Below are 16,311 nucleotides of genomic sequence, written 5' to 3' on the forward strand. Positions count from 1 at the left end.
GAGTAGGTGGGAGTTGAACCTGAGTCTCCTGGCTCACAGGGAGGGACACCACCACTGATCTCAAGAACGCCTATTTAAATAAGATGGGAGATATTTTCTAAGCAACCTGCTCAGACATGTCGTGATATACCTCCAGAGCAGATGGAACTTGAATGTGGGCCTCCTGGCTCAGAGATAGGATATCACTGTGCTACAAGAGCCCTATCAAATAAGATGGAACCTGTTTTTTTCCCTAATCAACCTGTTTAGAGATATTATTACACATCTCTGGAGCAGGTAGGACTTGGACTCAAGCCTCTAGGTCCGGGGTAGGGACACTACCACTGTTCCACAAGAGGGCCCTTACATAAGATGGAACTAACTGGATATAGATATTTGTACCTGGATCTAACAGATAAAGGCAATGCAATATCTTGAGAATGTCCCTACTCCAGAAAGCAAAGTCCAAAGAGATGCTATAAAGCAATTCAGTTTAAAAAATTATTTTAAATGCATTGTAATGATGCAGTTTAAGGCATCAACACTATTTTCATAAATTGCTTTTTTTTGTGAAATAAGAACTAATTTTCCCAATGGTGCTTCCTAGTCAGCTTTGAGTCAAACATTCATCTGACCTGAGGTCATTCCCCAGCTAACAATCCTACTATTTCTGGTTGACAGCCTGATACAAAATTGCCACCTATCTGGTTGTGGGGCTTCTGCATTGAGCTCTGCAATTTAGAAAATTAACAGTTCTCAAGGAAACCCAAGAATGGAAAATGGGTGCAAATTACTTGAACTAAGGTATTCTAGAGCTACTTGGTTCATAAACCATGGGATCACCACATGAAAAAAAATTGTAGTTTGCAGAAAGAATGAGGTATATACATACACACAAGGCACTTGAGTGAAAACAATGACTGCCCTGTCAATCTCTTTAGTACTAAATTCATAAAAGAAACATAAGTTCTGCTACAGAAATCATCTGTTTACATCTGTACAAAGGTTTAACAAATTAGGAATGCTCTAACTTTTCTGTAAGAACAGGTTCGTTAAAAGGATTAATTTATCCATTAACTCAGTGGACTTTTGATAAAAGGCCTAAATTTTCAAACTCTCTGCAGACATATTAAATTAATATATTTAGATCTTCTGCTGTCATAGAAAATGGTGGAGGCTGGTACAATTACAACATTTAAAAGGTATCTGGATGGGTATATGAATAGGAAGGGTTGATGGATATGGGCTAAGCGTTGGCAAATGGGACTAGATTAGGTTAGGATATCTGGTTGGCATGGACGAGTTGGACCGAAAGGTCTGTTTCCGTGCTTTACAGATCTTTATGACTCTATCTACACTACATTTGAGAATTAAAATGTGGCTCAGACTTTACCAGAAGATGGCACTATTGTCCACCTTGTTCATGTTTAGCTCTTAGGAGACCATTTGCACCATCGATGACCATGGTGATCCTCAATATTTGCTTACAAAGTCAGTTATAGATTTTTGGAGTTAAAATCATTGTTCGACTAAAGCAGTTAATGAACGTAAATTGGAACAAGTTAATACTTCACAATTTTAGAAAGAAAGAACTTCTGTAGGCTCATTTTTAAATCACTGCCACCATCAAGTGTCTTAACAACAAAAAATATTTTGCGCACCATGTTAAGGTTCGAAAGAAAAAAAAGTGTATTAGAACTAAAATTCTCACAAACGTAACTATTTACAGAAATTTATCATTTTTTTTAAAAAAGGTTGTTTAACGTTTGAGTTTTCTGGCTTTGTACAAATGTGAATTAAGTACTCCTTTGTTCCATGCTAAATAGATATCATGACAGTTATGGTATTGGCTATTCTACATGTCTCAGATTTCGTGAAGTGTATCAGCAAACTGATTTTTGGACTTCAGCTGGGGGATCAGATTGGTGCATAATTGTCTGAAGTCAATGTCTGTAAATGTTTTCCATCTAAGGGATGTATTATTGTTCAATATTTCTCCCATGTTCTCTCAGTTACTGCCAGCCACATAAACAAGAATTTGAGAGATTGCACAAGATGATGAAACTAAGAACAAAAGCAAAATAAAAAGCCCTGAAAAGTTAATCAAACAAATAGTTTGATTGCATCTTGCGTTTTGTAAAAATGTCTTTAACCTTTTCAAGCTAAGGTACTGCAACTAATATACATTATAAAATGACTTTGAGAAGCGCTTATAAACTTGGCAGTTTTTTTACTCAAGGGCGAATTGAAAATCATCACTTCAGGGGAAATAAAAACGTAGATTTACCTCGCACCTATCACAAGGTCAGATTGTTCCAAAGTAATTCACAGCACGCTATACATGCACAGTTGTACTGTGGCAAAACGCAGCATACAATGCGTTTGTAACAAAATTCTGCAATAAGATAAATGACCAGAAAATCAATTTAAATTATCCAGGACAACTCTTGCCTCTGAATAGTGATGTGGTACCTTATACAGTCAGCTGTGAAGACAGATTGTGCAAAGACCAACACTTCCAAAACAGCAGCACTATACCATAGATGACTTTAAATATTATTATAAAGCTTAGTGCAGAGGTTCTTAAAATGGTGGTGAGGGGTGGGATAGGTAGGTACATGATGACATCAACTGCAATTCACCAACATGTAACACATACAGTTGTATACATTGTGGCACTGCAACACTTCCTTCAACTAGCTCAGGCTGAGCTTATACTTTGCTGTACACATTCTTGAAAACTCAAACCACCCCAACAACAGATTAAGATTGGGGCATCATCAATATTAATCTGTTCTAAGCGGTTGTCTTTTTGGTCCATTATGCCATACAATGTGAACTTCATTTCTGGGAGTCTTTAGATCACTGTTGCCATGGAAAACTAAATAGAAAGCAGCGCTAACCTCGGACTCTGCTTCCAAAATTGCTGTCATCCTCAAATGCATCAAACATACTTCCCCGCGCCCAACAAAGCTCAAAAAACCAGAAAATGGCTTATTGCCCTGAATGCAGCACTTCTATATGAGCATTCTATTATTTTTGTCTTTGCATCCCATGAGACCTTGGGTTCTGGTCAACAGTCCCTTTATAGCAGGAAACAGATGTCAATTGTAGTATCCCAACAATTATCACAGCTCTGATTAAATTAGTATAGCATTTGAGCTAGAGATTTTCCTGATCTTTATGGGTCACTACCTTAATGGACAGAATACTTAATATCAGGTGGTTACTCACATATTTTCCAAAAGCAAATTAGACTTCTAAATGCGAAATTTAAACAAAAAAATTGATTGGACTTCTGTATGTTTAGACACATCTTGACAACCAGACATCAGAAATAGAGACTCACCTTCACATTTCAAGCCCTGTCGTACTAATCCCCATAACATTTCTCCACAGTAGTCACAGAAAGTTGGGGCTTTGTAAGAGTGCACATAAAGGGCATGTGGTCGGATCTGGAAATCTTCAACAGTAGCTAGTGCTGTTTACAAAAAAGAGAAATGAAAATTAATCTTCTTGAGGAAAAGTGTCTTTTACCATTTAAAATATTATGAACACGTTTCTTAACTGTGGGATGCTATGTTTCCAAATAAATTGTTACTTATGACAAAATAATGAATTCTAGTCCCTGGGAGTCGAAAACAATGTTAGGATTCTATCACTGAGGTCACTTATTTTCTTTATTGCTGTGAACATTCTTCTTGTTCCCATTAGTGACTGAAGTCCTTCCAACTCTCGTCAAACCTCTTTTTAAGTACCCAAAAACTTTCCAATCTCCAGATTTATCTAAACTAAAATAATCCAAGAAGAATATCATAACAACAATTTTGAATATTCAAAATCAGACACTAAATTTTATAATAGTTTCAAAGAAAGGGGCGCAGGAGATCATGGTATCATAGAATCCCCGCAGTGCAGAAAGAGGCCATTTGACCAATTGAGTTTGCAATGACTTTCAAATGAACATCCCACCCAACCCAAGCCCCTGCCCTATCCTCATAACTTCATATTTACTATGGCTACTTCTGGCCTGCAATTCTCTGGACACTATGGGGCAATTTAGCATGGCCAATTCACTTAACTCTGCACATCTTTGGAGTATTGGACTGTGGGAGGAAACCAGAGCACCCAAGGAGGCTGTGCAAACTCCACACAGTCATCCAAGTTTGGAATTGAACCTGGGTCCCTAGTATTTTGAGGCAGGTGTGCTAATCATTAGATAAAGTCACAGAGTTACAGTCAAAAAGAGGAAGGGCTGCAGGTAAACATGACCAGATAAAGAAAAAGAGTGCAAGAAAGCAATCAACATTTAGGCAGACAAAGGGATGGATGATTGCATGACAGGAAAAAGACAAATTGACAATAGGGATCATAATTAAGTGAAAATGGGTTGGCTGTTCTAAAAGTCCATGCCATGACAGGGTCTAGCATGTGGGTAAAGAGATACCGGAGATATGTTTCAGAATATGGCATTAGTTACTAATTACTAGCCACACTTGCAACCAAATATCAAAACTGTTTAAAAAATTAGACCAACGGTTCTTAAACCATTGTAACACTAAGTGGTAAAATTCCCAATTGCCAACATAAGTTATTTTACAAAATACTGCACAAGAACAATATTTCTTAATTTTGCAACCTTATCATAAATTTTGCTTATAACAACATTCACACACAATTAAAATCACTGGCACTGTAAATACAAGTGTTTTTATGAACGACTGATGTTGCTAATTGCTATGTGACATCATGAAATTAACATGAATTAATCAGCTAATTTGGGGGGAAAATGAAGTCCTTTTCACTTAGATATACAAGTAAAAGATTTTTTAAAATTGCTTAATTCACTTAAAGGATTCAATAATTCATGATAAAATACAAGTATATTTTTTCAACACATTTTCGACTCAGGCTCTGCTCTCAATCTACCATCAATAGGCTTAACTACAGTCCATTGTTATTATACCAGCTGAAGTTATGACTCGACAAGACAGATCCCAGAATGATTTCTGGCCTGAAGTTAACTTAGCAGCCTTTCATTGAGACATAAACATACAAGGTTGTAGAATCAATTTTAACAATAAAAGAGAAGATGGTCACACAGAAGAGATCAGACTAAAATAAAACAAACCAAGCTGTCTAAACATAACAGTTCTAAAGATTTCAAAACACAAAATCCTATTTCCAACATCATCACTTTACAGCTAATCGAAAATCAGTGAAATTTCCCTTCTCTGGCCAACCTTTATGTTTGACTTACTGCTTTATTTCCCCCCCCCCCCCCCCCCCCAGTTCCTGTCACGAGAGCTGTGAAGCCTTTTCCTCAAATTCTCACATAACTGAGTAATTGGACTTGCTCAGCTTTGAAAAATCAATGTAGATTTTTAACCAAACGCTCATAGTCTGAAAGTTCCACAAATTATACTCGATCATGATACCTTATTTCCTTAGCAGCTGTGAATAATTAATTTGTTTCTAGGAGTGACCAAACTTACTTCTGACTCCAGTCAGGTCTCTTCTGAAATGGTCAAAACTTTCCAATCTCTGGATTATACAAAATAAAATTAATCCTCTATTATTCTGAATATAAAAGCAAGCTAGCACCTTAAATTATTTCTTTGTCTGGTGGTAAACCCCTGGAATATAACAATATCACTACTCCAGAAGGGGCTTGCTGGTTTAAAATTCCTTTCAAAAAAAGACTAATGACCACATGTCACCAGTTTAACATCAAGATAGAAAAATGATATTCCCTTGTCACACACCTTTCACCACACTACAGTGACTTAAATGAACAGGTAGTATCACACGAGACTGCATTTAATGGGTCCAGTCAAAGGAAAGAATATATGCAAAGCAAACTACAGACATGAATATAATTATAAATCCACTGATTTCTTCTCTCAAACTTCAGTTTCAATCCACTAAAAATAACAAAGAGCACTGGCATTTGCAGATACGTTTAGGATGGTATTAAGTCAAAGAAAAAATGAACATTGCTACACATATTCATAAGCCTGTTTGGGAGTAATCTAGAAACTAGCAAAAGGGCACCTCCTTCTGTTCAGCTAATGTAGAGCCAAGTAGAGCAGCATGATACTTCTGACAAGCAGACAAAAGGGCACTAAACTGCACAATGCCTTTCAACACACCCAGTAAGACCACAAAGGGAAAATATTAAAAATGCTGATGTTTGGAAACTGCAATCTTATGATGCAGGTGTGCAAATTTTTTTCAGGCAAATGGGATCGAAGGGATCACCAACAAAAAATGTAATTCTCCTGACCACTTGTAGAACCCTTGACTTCCAGCATCATAAAGTGTTTAACCTGTGCAGAAGATCCAGAATCAAGATCTCGATGGACTGATAGATATGATAGCAGATCACTATGACACCATGTCATCTGTTGTATTGCAGTGTTTCAGGTTTAACATGGCAAATAAACTTCCTGGGGAATGTTACTGAATTCTTGATGAAACTGCAGAAATTGGCAGAACACTGAGTACAGGTCAGCAAATCAGGAAATGTTAAGGGATCACTTGGTTTGTGAAATTAACAATATTGTGACTTAAATGAAGTGACTCACTAAACCAAACCTGGACCTTAATAAAGCTGTAGAACTGGCCTTCTCCCCTGAAAATGCGGAAAAAGGAACTTGGCTGCTTCAGATGTGCATAAACATTACTGTCCTCAGTCTTAGGCAACACGCATATTTCAGAACCAAGTCCCCAGCGGATAATACTCACGGCTTCCCTGTGTTGCCAAGGAACAGCAATTGGAGTCAGAGCCCTTAAGGCTCCAGGACTGGACGGGAAGTCTCTTCACAATATAGTGAGGAGCATAAACATCTGTGATGCACTTGTTGTGTTAGAGTTCACATACAGTGAACTCCAGACAAGGCTACAAAAGTGAATCATCTATCACCAGGCCGAAGATACACCCACATTAAAACACAGTCTTGCAAATAAATCAGCCCAAGAATGAGGAATTGATATAGCTAAATTGCATCACTACTCCCAGAGTGGCCCCAATTAAGATAAAGTCTCAGATACATGGCCATCCCCTAGACATGGAGGTTGACATAAGTGCCACTGTACCTATAGTTAGGAAGAAAGACTATAAGAAACTTTGATGGGGCAGCTTTAAGCCTGCAAGACACCCAGGCTAGACTGGCCACTTACATTGGGAAGCCCTTACATATAACTGCAATCCAAATTATGCATGGGCAAAGGGCCAGATTCCACCTGTCCAGAAGGGATTGGCAGCAGAAAATCCACCTGATTGACAACAGATCTTTAAATGGGTACTGATGATTGATTGATTGTCACATGTACCGAGTGAAAATGTTTTGCGTAATATACAGGCAGATTGTTCCATACAAAATGCATCAGGGTAACAGAACAGAGTGCAGAATACAATGTTACAGCTACAGAGAAGAGACAGAGAGAGATCAGAATTAACATTACAGATATCCATTCAAAAGGCTGATAACAGCAGGGAAAAAGCTGTTCAACCACTTTGTAAGTTCAAACTTTTATCTTCTCGCCAACAGAAGAAGGTGCAAGATCGTATAACCAGGGTGGGAGAGTCTTTGATTATGCTGGATGCTTTCCTGAGGTAGTGGGAAATATAGAATCAACAGATAGCTATTACATGGGGTTTGTGTAATGGACTGGTCTGTGTTCACAGCTCTCTGTAATTTCTTGCAGTCTTGGAAAGAGCAGTGGCCATACCACACTGTAATGCATTTGGATAGGATGCTTTCTATCAGGCATCTATAAAAATTGGTAAGAGTCCTTGTGGACATGTCAAATTTCCTTAGCCTCCTGAAGTAGAGGCATTGTTGTGCTTTCTCAACCGTTACGTCAACTTGCTTGGACCAGGACAGATTGTTGGTGATCCTCACTCCCAGGACCTTGATGTTCTCAACCAACATTCTCACCACAGCACCAGTGATGCAGATGGCAGGAGAATGCCCTCCACTCCACTTCCTAAAGCCAATGACCAGCTCCTTCATTTTGCTAATGCTGATAGAGATATTATCGTCTTTATACCATGCTGCTAAGGACTCAGTCACTTTCCTGTATTCTGTCACATTGTTGTCTGCGATTCAATTTACAATAGAGTGGTCGTCAGCAAACTTGTAGGAGTTGGTGTGGAGCTTGGCCATACAGTCCTAAGTGTATAAGGAATATAGAAGGGGGCCCAGTACAGCGCCTTGTGGGACACTGGTGTTGTCACCTATTCTTACTGATTGCAATCTATGGGTCAGGAAGTCAAGGATTCAGTTACAGAGGGGGCGCGCAGAGGCCTAGGTCTTGGAGCTAAGAAATGTTTGTTTGGAATTATGGTGCTGAAAGTGGAATCGTAGTCAATAAATAGAATCTTAACATAGGTATCCTTGTTATTCAGATGTTCCAAGGATGAGTGTACAGCCAGGGAGATGGTGCCTGCTATGGCTCTCTTGAAATAGGAGGTGAATTGCAAAGGATCAAGGCAATTGATGGTAGGGTAGAGTTGACGTAAGCCATGACTAACCTCTTAAAGCACTTCATAATTATGGGGGTCAGAGCCACTAGGCGGTAGTCATCGAGGGATGCTGCATGATTTTTCTTTTGCATTAGGATGATGGTGATCTTTTTGAAGCAAATGGGGACTTCAGATCATAGTAAAGAGAGGTTAAAGATGTCTGTGAATACACTTGCCAGCTGATCCGCACAGGATCTGAGTACACAGCCAGTCGCTTTCCATGGGATCACTCTCAAGAAGGCCAATCTAACATCTGCAATGGTGACTGTGGGTACAAATGCATCAGAGGCTGTTTTAATAGGCGACATTGTCTCACTGACGTCCTGTTCAAAGAGAGTGTAGAATGCTTGAGGTCATCCAGTAGGGATGTACTGTTGCCCATGATTGTGATCAACTTCACTTTGCAGCCCGTTGTGTTATGTAAGCTTTGCCACAAATGACTGGTGTCCATGTGTTTGGTCCAAGTCTTAAGCTTAACTATTGCCACTTAGCATTGCTGATGACTTTATAAGGTTGTACCTGGATTTCTTGTATAGGTCAGGTTTGCTCAACTTGTATGCCTCAAACTTTGACTTCATGTCTCAGATGCACCTGCGCCCACAGTCACCAATGCAGAAGTTAGGTCAGCCATTTTGAAAGTGAGTCCACAGAAAGTGACTGGCCCAAGCTACCTGAAGTCACTGGGAAGTAGCCCAAAGTGTTCCAAGAGGCTTTGGTGTGACAATACTGTGTCTTTAAGAGATGTATTTTGTCCTAGTTTCTTTTAAGAGAGAGATCGAATAAGAGGTACAAAGAGGTCTGTGGTAATGTAAACAGCTTGAGAGACCTTGGGGTTTTGTTAAAAAAACGTTGGAACAATAGAAGCAGCCTGGACAGGTGTGGCTAACTCTCACAGACCAGAATTTCTAGTGTTTATTTAAGCTTTTAGTTTCAGCGAATGCTGCTGGAGTCTTGAAGAAGTAGATGCTATATTTTCCTCTCTCATGTTTACAGCTAGAAGCTGAGGTTTCTCTTCCAACTGTGGGTGTTTCATGCGACAAAATGTGCTTTCTAAATTTGCCTTTTTGCCAAGGGGTATGCTTAAGGGATGTTACTATATTGGAACATTAATTATTGTTGCTCTATATATTATTCTGTTAAGTTTTCTAACAGAGTTAAATTATTCTAAAGTTCTTCTTTCTTGTGTTATATTTTGACTATAGGGTTTGGATAAATTGTGTTTTGCTGAACATTGAGTAGTTTGACCAGTCGAATTGCAACTGAAATACATTTGCCTGTAAAATAAAAAAAAGTTAGGATCTCAGCTACTTTCTCAAAATATTTTGAGCGGGGGTTCCAGTCTGGTCCATAACTCTTGGCAGGATAAAAGCCACAAGTGCCAAGATTTATGCAGAACCAGAGGTCCAATCTAAATCCTTCAAGTACAACCAGTCTCCTACTTGTAATCCCTCTATGTGCCAAAGTAGAAGCCGAATGGGAATGCCTACAGGAACTAGGTATCATGTGTCCAGCACAATTTGCTGAATGGGCCACACCACTAATCCCACTCTTAAAACCTGACAACTCTGTTCATCTCTGTGGGGATTATAAATTGATAGTCAAAACTGCTTCCCACTTAGACAGATGCCCAATGCCATGAATAGAAGACTTGCATGCAAAGCTGGCTATGGGTCACTTATTTTCCAGGTTGGATATGAACCACACCTACCACCAACTGGAGTTTGAGGGATCATCCAGGAAGTACGTCAGTATAAATATTAACCAAGGACTGCATGGGTACACTCGCTAGCCTTTTGGTATGTCTTTGGATTGTGCCATTTTTAAAGGGTGATGGTGAACATCCTCCAAACGGTGCCCAGAGTGACAGTCTTTATGGATTATGTTTTAACCTCAGGAGCTACTGCAAAAGAATATTTGGAGCGCATGGAGGAGGTTTGCACATTTTTCTATGGCTGGCGTTCCTAATGTTACAACATGGAAGTGGAACCCTCTGCTAATTAAAACTAACACCCTGGAAAAGCTTGCCTCGCCTCAATCTGCCACAAGCATGAGTGACTGAAAGAGAACCTCTGATTTTAAGGATTAAAAAAAAATTTTCTAACCCAAACAATGACTTCTGATTTCTAATCATTTCTGATTTTAGTTTTAGCAGGACATGGAGTGGTGCCAGCTACAGATTTGGTATGAATTTCACATAGTAATTTATGAGACCGAGAAGAGACTTCAACCCTGTACTCAAAGTTCGCTACCTCTTTTACCTGGAGCACCCATTTTTCTCTTTTTAGTGTTACAAAGTTGAAAGAGTGTATAGTGACTTTCAGAGAGATGCGTTGTCTGAGCTCAGAGTGAACACTAAACAAAAACTATTAACAAATCTGAGCCCCGTTACCTTAACTAATCACTATCTGACCCCAATTCTATTAAAATGCTGCTCCGATAACACAATTATTCAACATTAAATCAACTTGATCTCTTAAAGTCCATACAGTCTCTTATGCTGTCTTCCTTCTGGTCTTCCAAATCTGCTGTATCCTTCTGTCCTTCTGATTCTGCTGTCTTCTCTGCGTCAACTTCTTACTTTTTACTGCGAGTATCTTTGTATAAAATTTCTTGGTACCTTTCATAAATGATGCATTCTGAGATTTCTTTTGAGAGCAAGATGTTTATTTCGTCAGTTTGATAGGCAGTTAGCTCTGACGAATTTTCAAAATGCCTGCCTTTTTTTATACATCCAACATTGTACCCTCTCATCAGTCTGATGTTGTCAATACAATAAATTCAAATTCAATTGGTTTATGGTATCCTGGGCAAAAGTGAGGACTGCAGATGCTGGAAACTAGAGTCTAGATTAGAGTGGTGCTGGAAAAGCACAGCAGGCCAGTTAGCATCAGAGGAGCAGGAAAATCGATGTAAAGGCTTTTGCCCAAAACGTCAATTTCCTGCTTCTTGGATGCTGCCTGACCTGCTGTGCTTTTCCAGCACCACTCTAATCTAGACCTTATGGTATCCTGGGCATAATTTAAATTAATGGTTAAATTCAAATCTGGTTCCCTTAACATCAAAACACAACTCGAAGCTGCTTGTTACACATTATTAATTCTCAGCACCTGTCAACTAATCACTGTCACAAGTGATGTCACAATCTCCGAGCTGAGCTCAGACAAGGCACCTCTCTGAAAGTCACCATGCACTCTTTCAACTTTGTAACACTAAAAAGGGAAAAATGGGTGTTCTGGGTAAAAGAGGTGGCAAACCTTTGGGTACAGGGTTGACAAGGATGGATTACACACTATTGAAGAGAAGGTGAAGGCCATAAAAATAGCTGTGTCTAAGGAACACAACAGAATAAAGTCTCTTCTAGGTCTCATAAATTACTATGTGAAATTCATATCCAGGCTATAGCTTGCATCACTCCATGTCCTGCTAAAAAAAATCATAAATGGTTGTGGCAAATACCACAAGTGGAAGTCTTTGCAATCATCAAACAACTACTGTCAACAAATATATGAACCCATTATGACCCCCAAGACCACACGGTGTTACTTGTTACTGACTGGACCAGACCCCTCAAAATATTTAATATAAACTAGATCCTAACTTTTACTTATTTTAAAGGCAACTGTAAAGTGCTCTCCCCATGAGATAGGGGTGGTATTATAGCACCATTGGGATGTTGGGAACAAGCATCAAATCACATTTGCATCATTAACCTTGGTAGAGCCAGAAAGAAAGTAAGTACGCCCAGATCGGGAAAGAAGGTATTCACAGTGAAAAAGTTCCACCAGCATATCCATGGTCAGCATTTCACCATAGGAACTGATCATAAACCTCTGCCGGGCCTCTTCAAAGAAGGAAAGGCAATTCCTCCTATCACTTCAGCTCAGATCTTGTGCTGGACACTGCTATTTGGTACCTATGAGTAAACATACCTTGAAATATCAACCAGTGAGACAAACAACTAATGCAAATGCCTTGAGCTGCCTGACACTACTGACCAGGCAAAAGTGAGGACTGTGGATGCTGGAGATTAGAGTCAAGAGTGTGGTGCTGGAAAAGCACAACAGGTTAGGCAGCATCTGAGGAGCGGGAGAGTTGATGTTTCGACAAAAGCCCTTCATTAGGAATGAGGCTCTTGACACTATTGACCAGCCTATCTTCATCTCTGAAAATGGATGAGGTCACCATCACTTCAAACTTCATGGACACTGTACCATTATCTACCAAGCAAATCCAGACCTGACCCGAAAGGACTGTACGTTGCTGAAACTATGCCATATCATCGTAAATGGTGGACCACAAGTACTACAGAACAGCTGAAACCCTATACTTCAAAATATCAACAGTTGAGCACAGAAGATGGCATTATCTGTGGGAAGCTTGGGTGGCTGTCTCACATCCACGCCAGCGATCAATACTTCCAGAATTGCACAATGGCCACCCTGGAATTTCTAAAATGAAAATGCTCGCAAGGACACAGATATCTCAAACTGGTCAAGTGATGCAAAACCTGCCAAGAAAACCAGAATGCCCCACAAGCAGCCTCATGTTACCCTGGGAATGGCCAGGGAAATTCTGGGTGTAAGTATATGCAGAGTTTACAGAACCACTTATGGGCTTTATGTTCTTAATCCTTATCAACGCTAATTCAAAATGAATCAACATGCATCAAATGGCCTCTATTACATCTTAAAACTCCACCAATGCTTTAGTACATATGGTATACTCAATGTGCTTGGAACAAACAATGGGACCCCATTTACAAGTGGGGAGTTTATGAAGATAAATGGAGTGAGGCAACATCTGAATGGCACCCTAGCAAATGGTTTGGCTGAGCAGCATTTCAGGTATTCAAAAGGAGCATGAGAAAGCAAACTACAGGTTCTTTTGACATGAAGCTTGCATTTTTCCTCTTCAACTATAAGACAATGCTGCATATAATCATAGGAGTAGTCCCTATATGAATTGATGGGCTGATGGCTTCGGACCAGGGTTAGCCTGACTTTCCCAAACATGGTGGCGAGATTTAATTGAAGCAAGAACACCAAAATAAAGGTCCCAATGGGCAAAGATCATATGGATTTTAAACTGGGAGATATCAAATAGGGAACTTTGGTTATGGCTCTCCATGGATTCTAGGAGTAATCCTTAAAAAAAGGGGTGGGACTCAAAGCATGTACAGTTAAAACTGGGGAGAAGATAGCAGGAACCTTCCACAAATGCAACTGTTTTGACAGACATGCCATCATCAGCAACCTCCTCACCAACTTCTGGACAGGAAACTCCACCCATTAAAAGCTTGAGAGCCAGCCCTGAGGACTATAAGAACTCGGAACTCGGCTCAGTGGTTAATGCTCCTGCCTTGTGGCACCAGGGAGCTGGGTTCGATTCCAGTCTTGAGCAACTGTCAAAAAAAAGTAGACCCAATAGGCCCTCCTGTTGCACAGTGGGACAACACCTACCTCTTTTCCAGAAGGCCCAGATTCAAATACCACCTACTCCAGAGGTGGGTAGTAACAACTCTGAACAGGTTGAAACAAAACGAGGTTAAATCTTTAAAAACATAGACCCAGTTGCCCTTAACGGGCTTTGCTTTAAAATATGTAACTGGCTACATGGGTGATTATTGGTGGTAGTTAAAGTGAAAAACAGAAAAAAACCCAGCAATTTTGGAGATGGGAAAGTCTTTTAGTTGTGCATAACAACACTTCTGGGTATTTAAAAAAAAAGCAGACCCAGTTGTCCTTAAAGGGTTTTGCTTGTAAATATCAAAGTGGCTAAACAGATGTTTTACTGGTGCCAGTTACTTGTTTTAAAAAAAACACACAAAAAAATCACTATTTGGTGGGGTGGGGGCGGGGTGGGTGTGTGGTTTGCTCAGTTGTGTGTGATAGCACTTCTGCATATCAAAACCAAAATAAAGCACACCCAATTTTCTTGTGTTTTTGTTTGCACTTCATCCCTATGCTCCTGATCTTTGGACATCTGGTCCGGAGAGGGCATGGGTGATCAGAGGACCTCCTCATGGGTCTGATCATAGGTCTGACCAGGCTGGCCAGAAATAGGTCCAAGCAGCATGCTGTGGACGGGGTCGTATCTGCTGACTGTCTGCCTATCTTCCACAGTTATGTTCATGCTATATGGTGACAGGTAACAGTTAAAAAGAAAATTAAATTTTAAGTAGCAGATCCAGGTCATGGTGATTTGGTGTTCAATTATCGTGATAACAATACAGGATATATTTTTTAAAAAGCAGACCCAGAGACTTTGATAACATACAGACATGATTTATTGATTGACATTTATGTAGCCTGAATATTACCTGACAGTGGCCACCTTCAAAAAAGGGAAAGGAAACAACCTTTCCAGCCAAGTGTTCCTCTACAAGTGTGAAGAATCAATACTAATATACAGTACAGGGAAAACATATCTTCAAAAAAACACTGTAAACATGTTGAGCACTTCCTATATCTTAATAACCACTTCTCTCAAAAGGCCATGATTGACACACAGATCCAACACCAGATAAACTGTGCTATTTAATCTTCTATCATCAATGGATCGCAGTGTGTCATGTCTCACAGTTCATGTGCAATGTGGCTTTAGGAGACATGCTCACAATATCATCACTGAAACCTGAGGAAGGTCTCAGACACCTCCTTTACTGGATCACATGAAGGATGACATGCTGATCAAAGTGTGCTACTATTCATAACTGAACAGCTTAATATTAGACTGAAGTGTCTGCTACTGTAATTATGTACAAAGCAAAAGCTGCAATAAATGTTGAATCTTTCAATACTACATTACCCAAGTCTCACATCATGGGAGCTAAGTGAATTACTGTGGCATCAGAAAATGTACCTGCTGGAGGCAAATGCCCACACTGTAGTGCAGACGAGTAAATGTTTGACACGGCAGACTTCCACAAGTCATCAAAACATCTGGAGTACAAAATAACTGATGTCACCACATTCCTGTACTGCAGTGAGATCTGAATTTTGCATTTGCAACACACAATACAGAGAAATTCGATCAGCAATGCAGTGGCTCAGTGGTTACCAGGGAGCTCTCTCAGGTGCACCAGGGAACTCTCTCAGGTGACTATGTGAAGTTTGCACATCCTCCCTGTGTTTGCATGGGTTTCCTCCAGGTGCTCCTGTTTCCTCCCACAGTCACAAAGATGTGCAGGCCAGGTGAATTGGCTATGCTAAATTACCCATAGTGTTAGGTGCGCTAGTCCAAGGGAAATGGGTCTAGGTGGGTTACTCTTCGGAGAGTCGGTATGGATGTATTGGACCAAATGGCCTGTTTCCACACTAAGGAATCTAATTTTCACTGTATTCGCTGGGATTGGATAAACCCTCTCAGCATTTATCTTGTCAAACCAAGTACAGGAGCAGGGATGCTGTATTGCAATTGTACAGGAAATCTCACAGAAACTACAAAGTTCTAACAGGATTAGACAGGATAAACGCAGGAAGAATATTCCAGATGACCAGGGCACATATAATAACCAGGGGTCACAGTTTTTTTTATACAGAGAAATCTCGATTAACAGAACAAAACGGGCAGGTACTATTTTGTTCGGATAATTGATTATTTGGTTAATTGAGTCAATGCCTTTTCACTGAGGCTCGGAGTTTGCGGTTAAGTCCACTCCCCATTCAGGAGACGAGGCAATAGCACAGTGCACATGAGCGCCAGGCCCTCCAAACCCCGCCCCCAGTCTGCCCCCAAACCCACCCCCTCCAGTACACCTTCCATCCAACACCGCCCCCTCACCCGTCCCCCCAACCCCCACA

At 40.1% G+C, this 16,311-nt stretch overlaps 1 protein-coding gene across 6 annotated transcripts in view; it reads right to left on the reverse strand.

Annotated features, from left to right (window-relative positions):
- Positions 1-16,311, reverse strand: part of prkd3 (protein kinase D3) — a 423,856-nt gene that overhangs the window by 148,935 nt on the left and 258,610 nt on the right. For all 6 annotated transcript variants that reach the window (XM_043695537.1, XM_043695540.1, XM_043695539.1 and 3 more), the window contains one exon: positions 3,329-3,460. In XM_043695537.1, the coding sequence (XP_043551472.1) occupies positions 3,329-3,460 (132 nt within the window). The remainder of the gene's footprint in view (positions 1-3,328; positions 3,461-16,311) is intronic.

This window comes from Chiloscyllium plagiosum, chromosome 9, assembly GCF_004010195.1.
Source record: "Chiloscyllium plagiosum isolate BGI_BamShark_2017 chromosome 9, ASM401019v2, whole genome shotgun sequence".
NCBI classification, from domain to species: Eukaryota; Metazoa; Chordata; class Chondrichthyes; order Orectolobiformes; family Hemiscylliidae; genus Chiloscyllium; species Chiloscyllium plagiosum.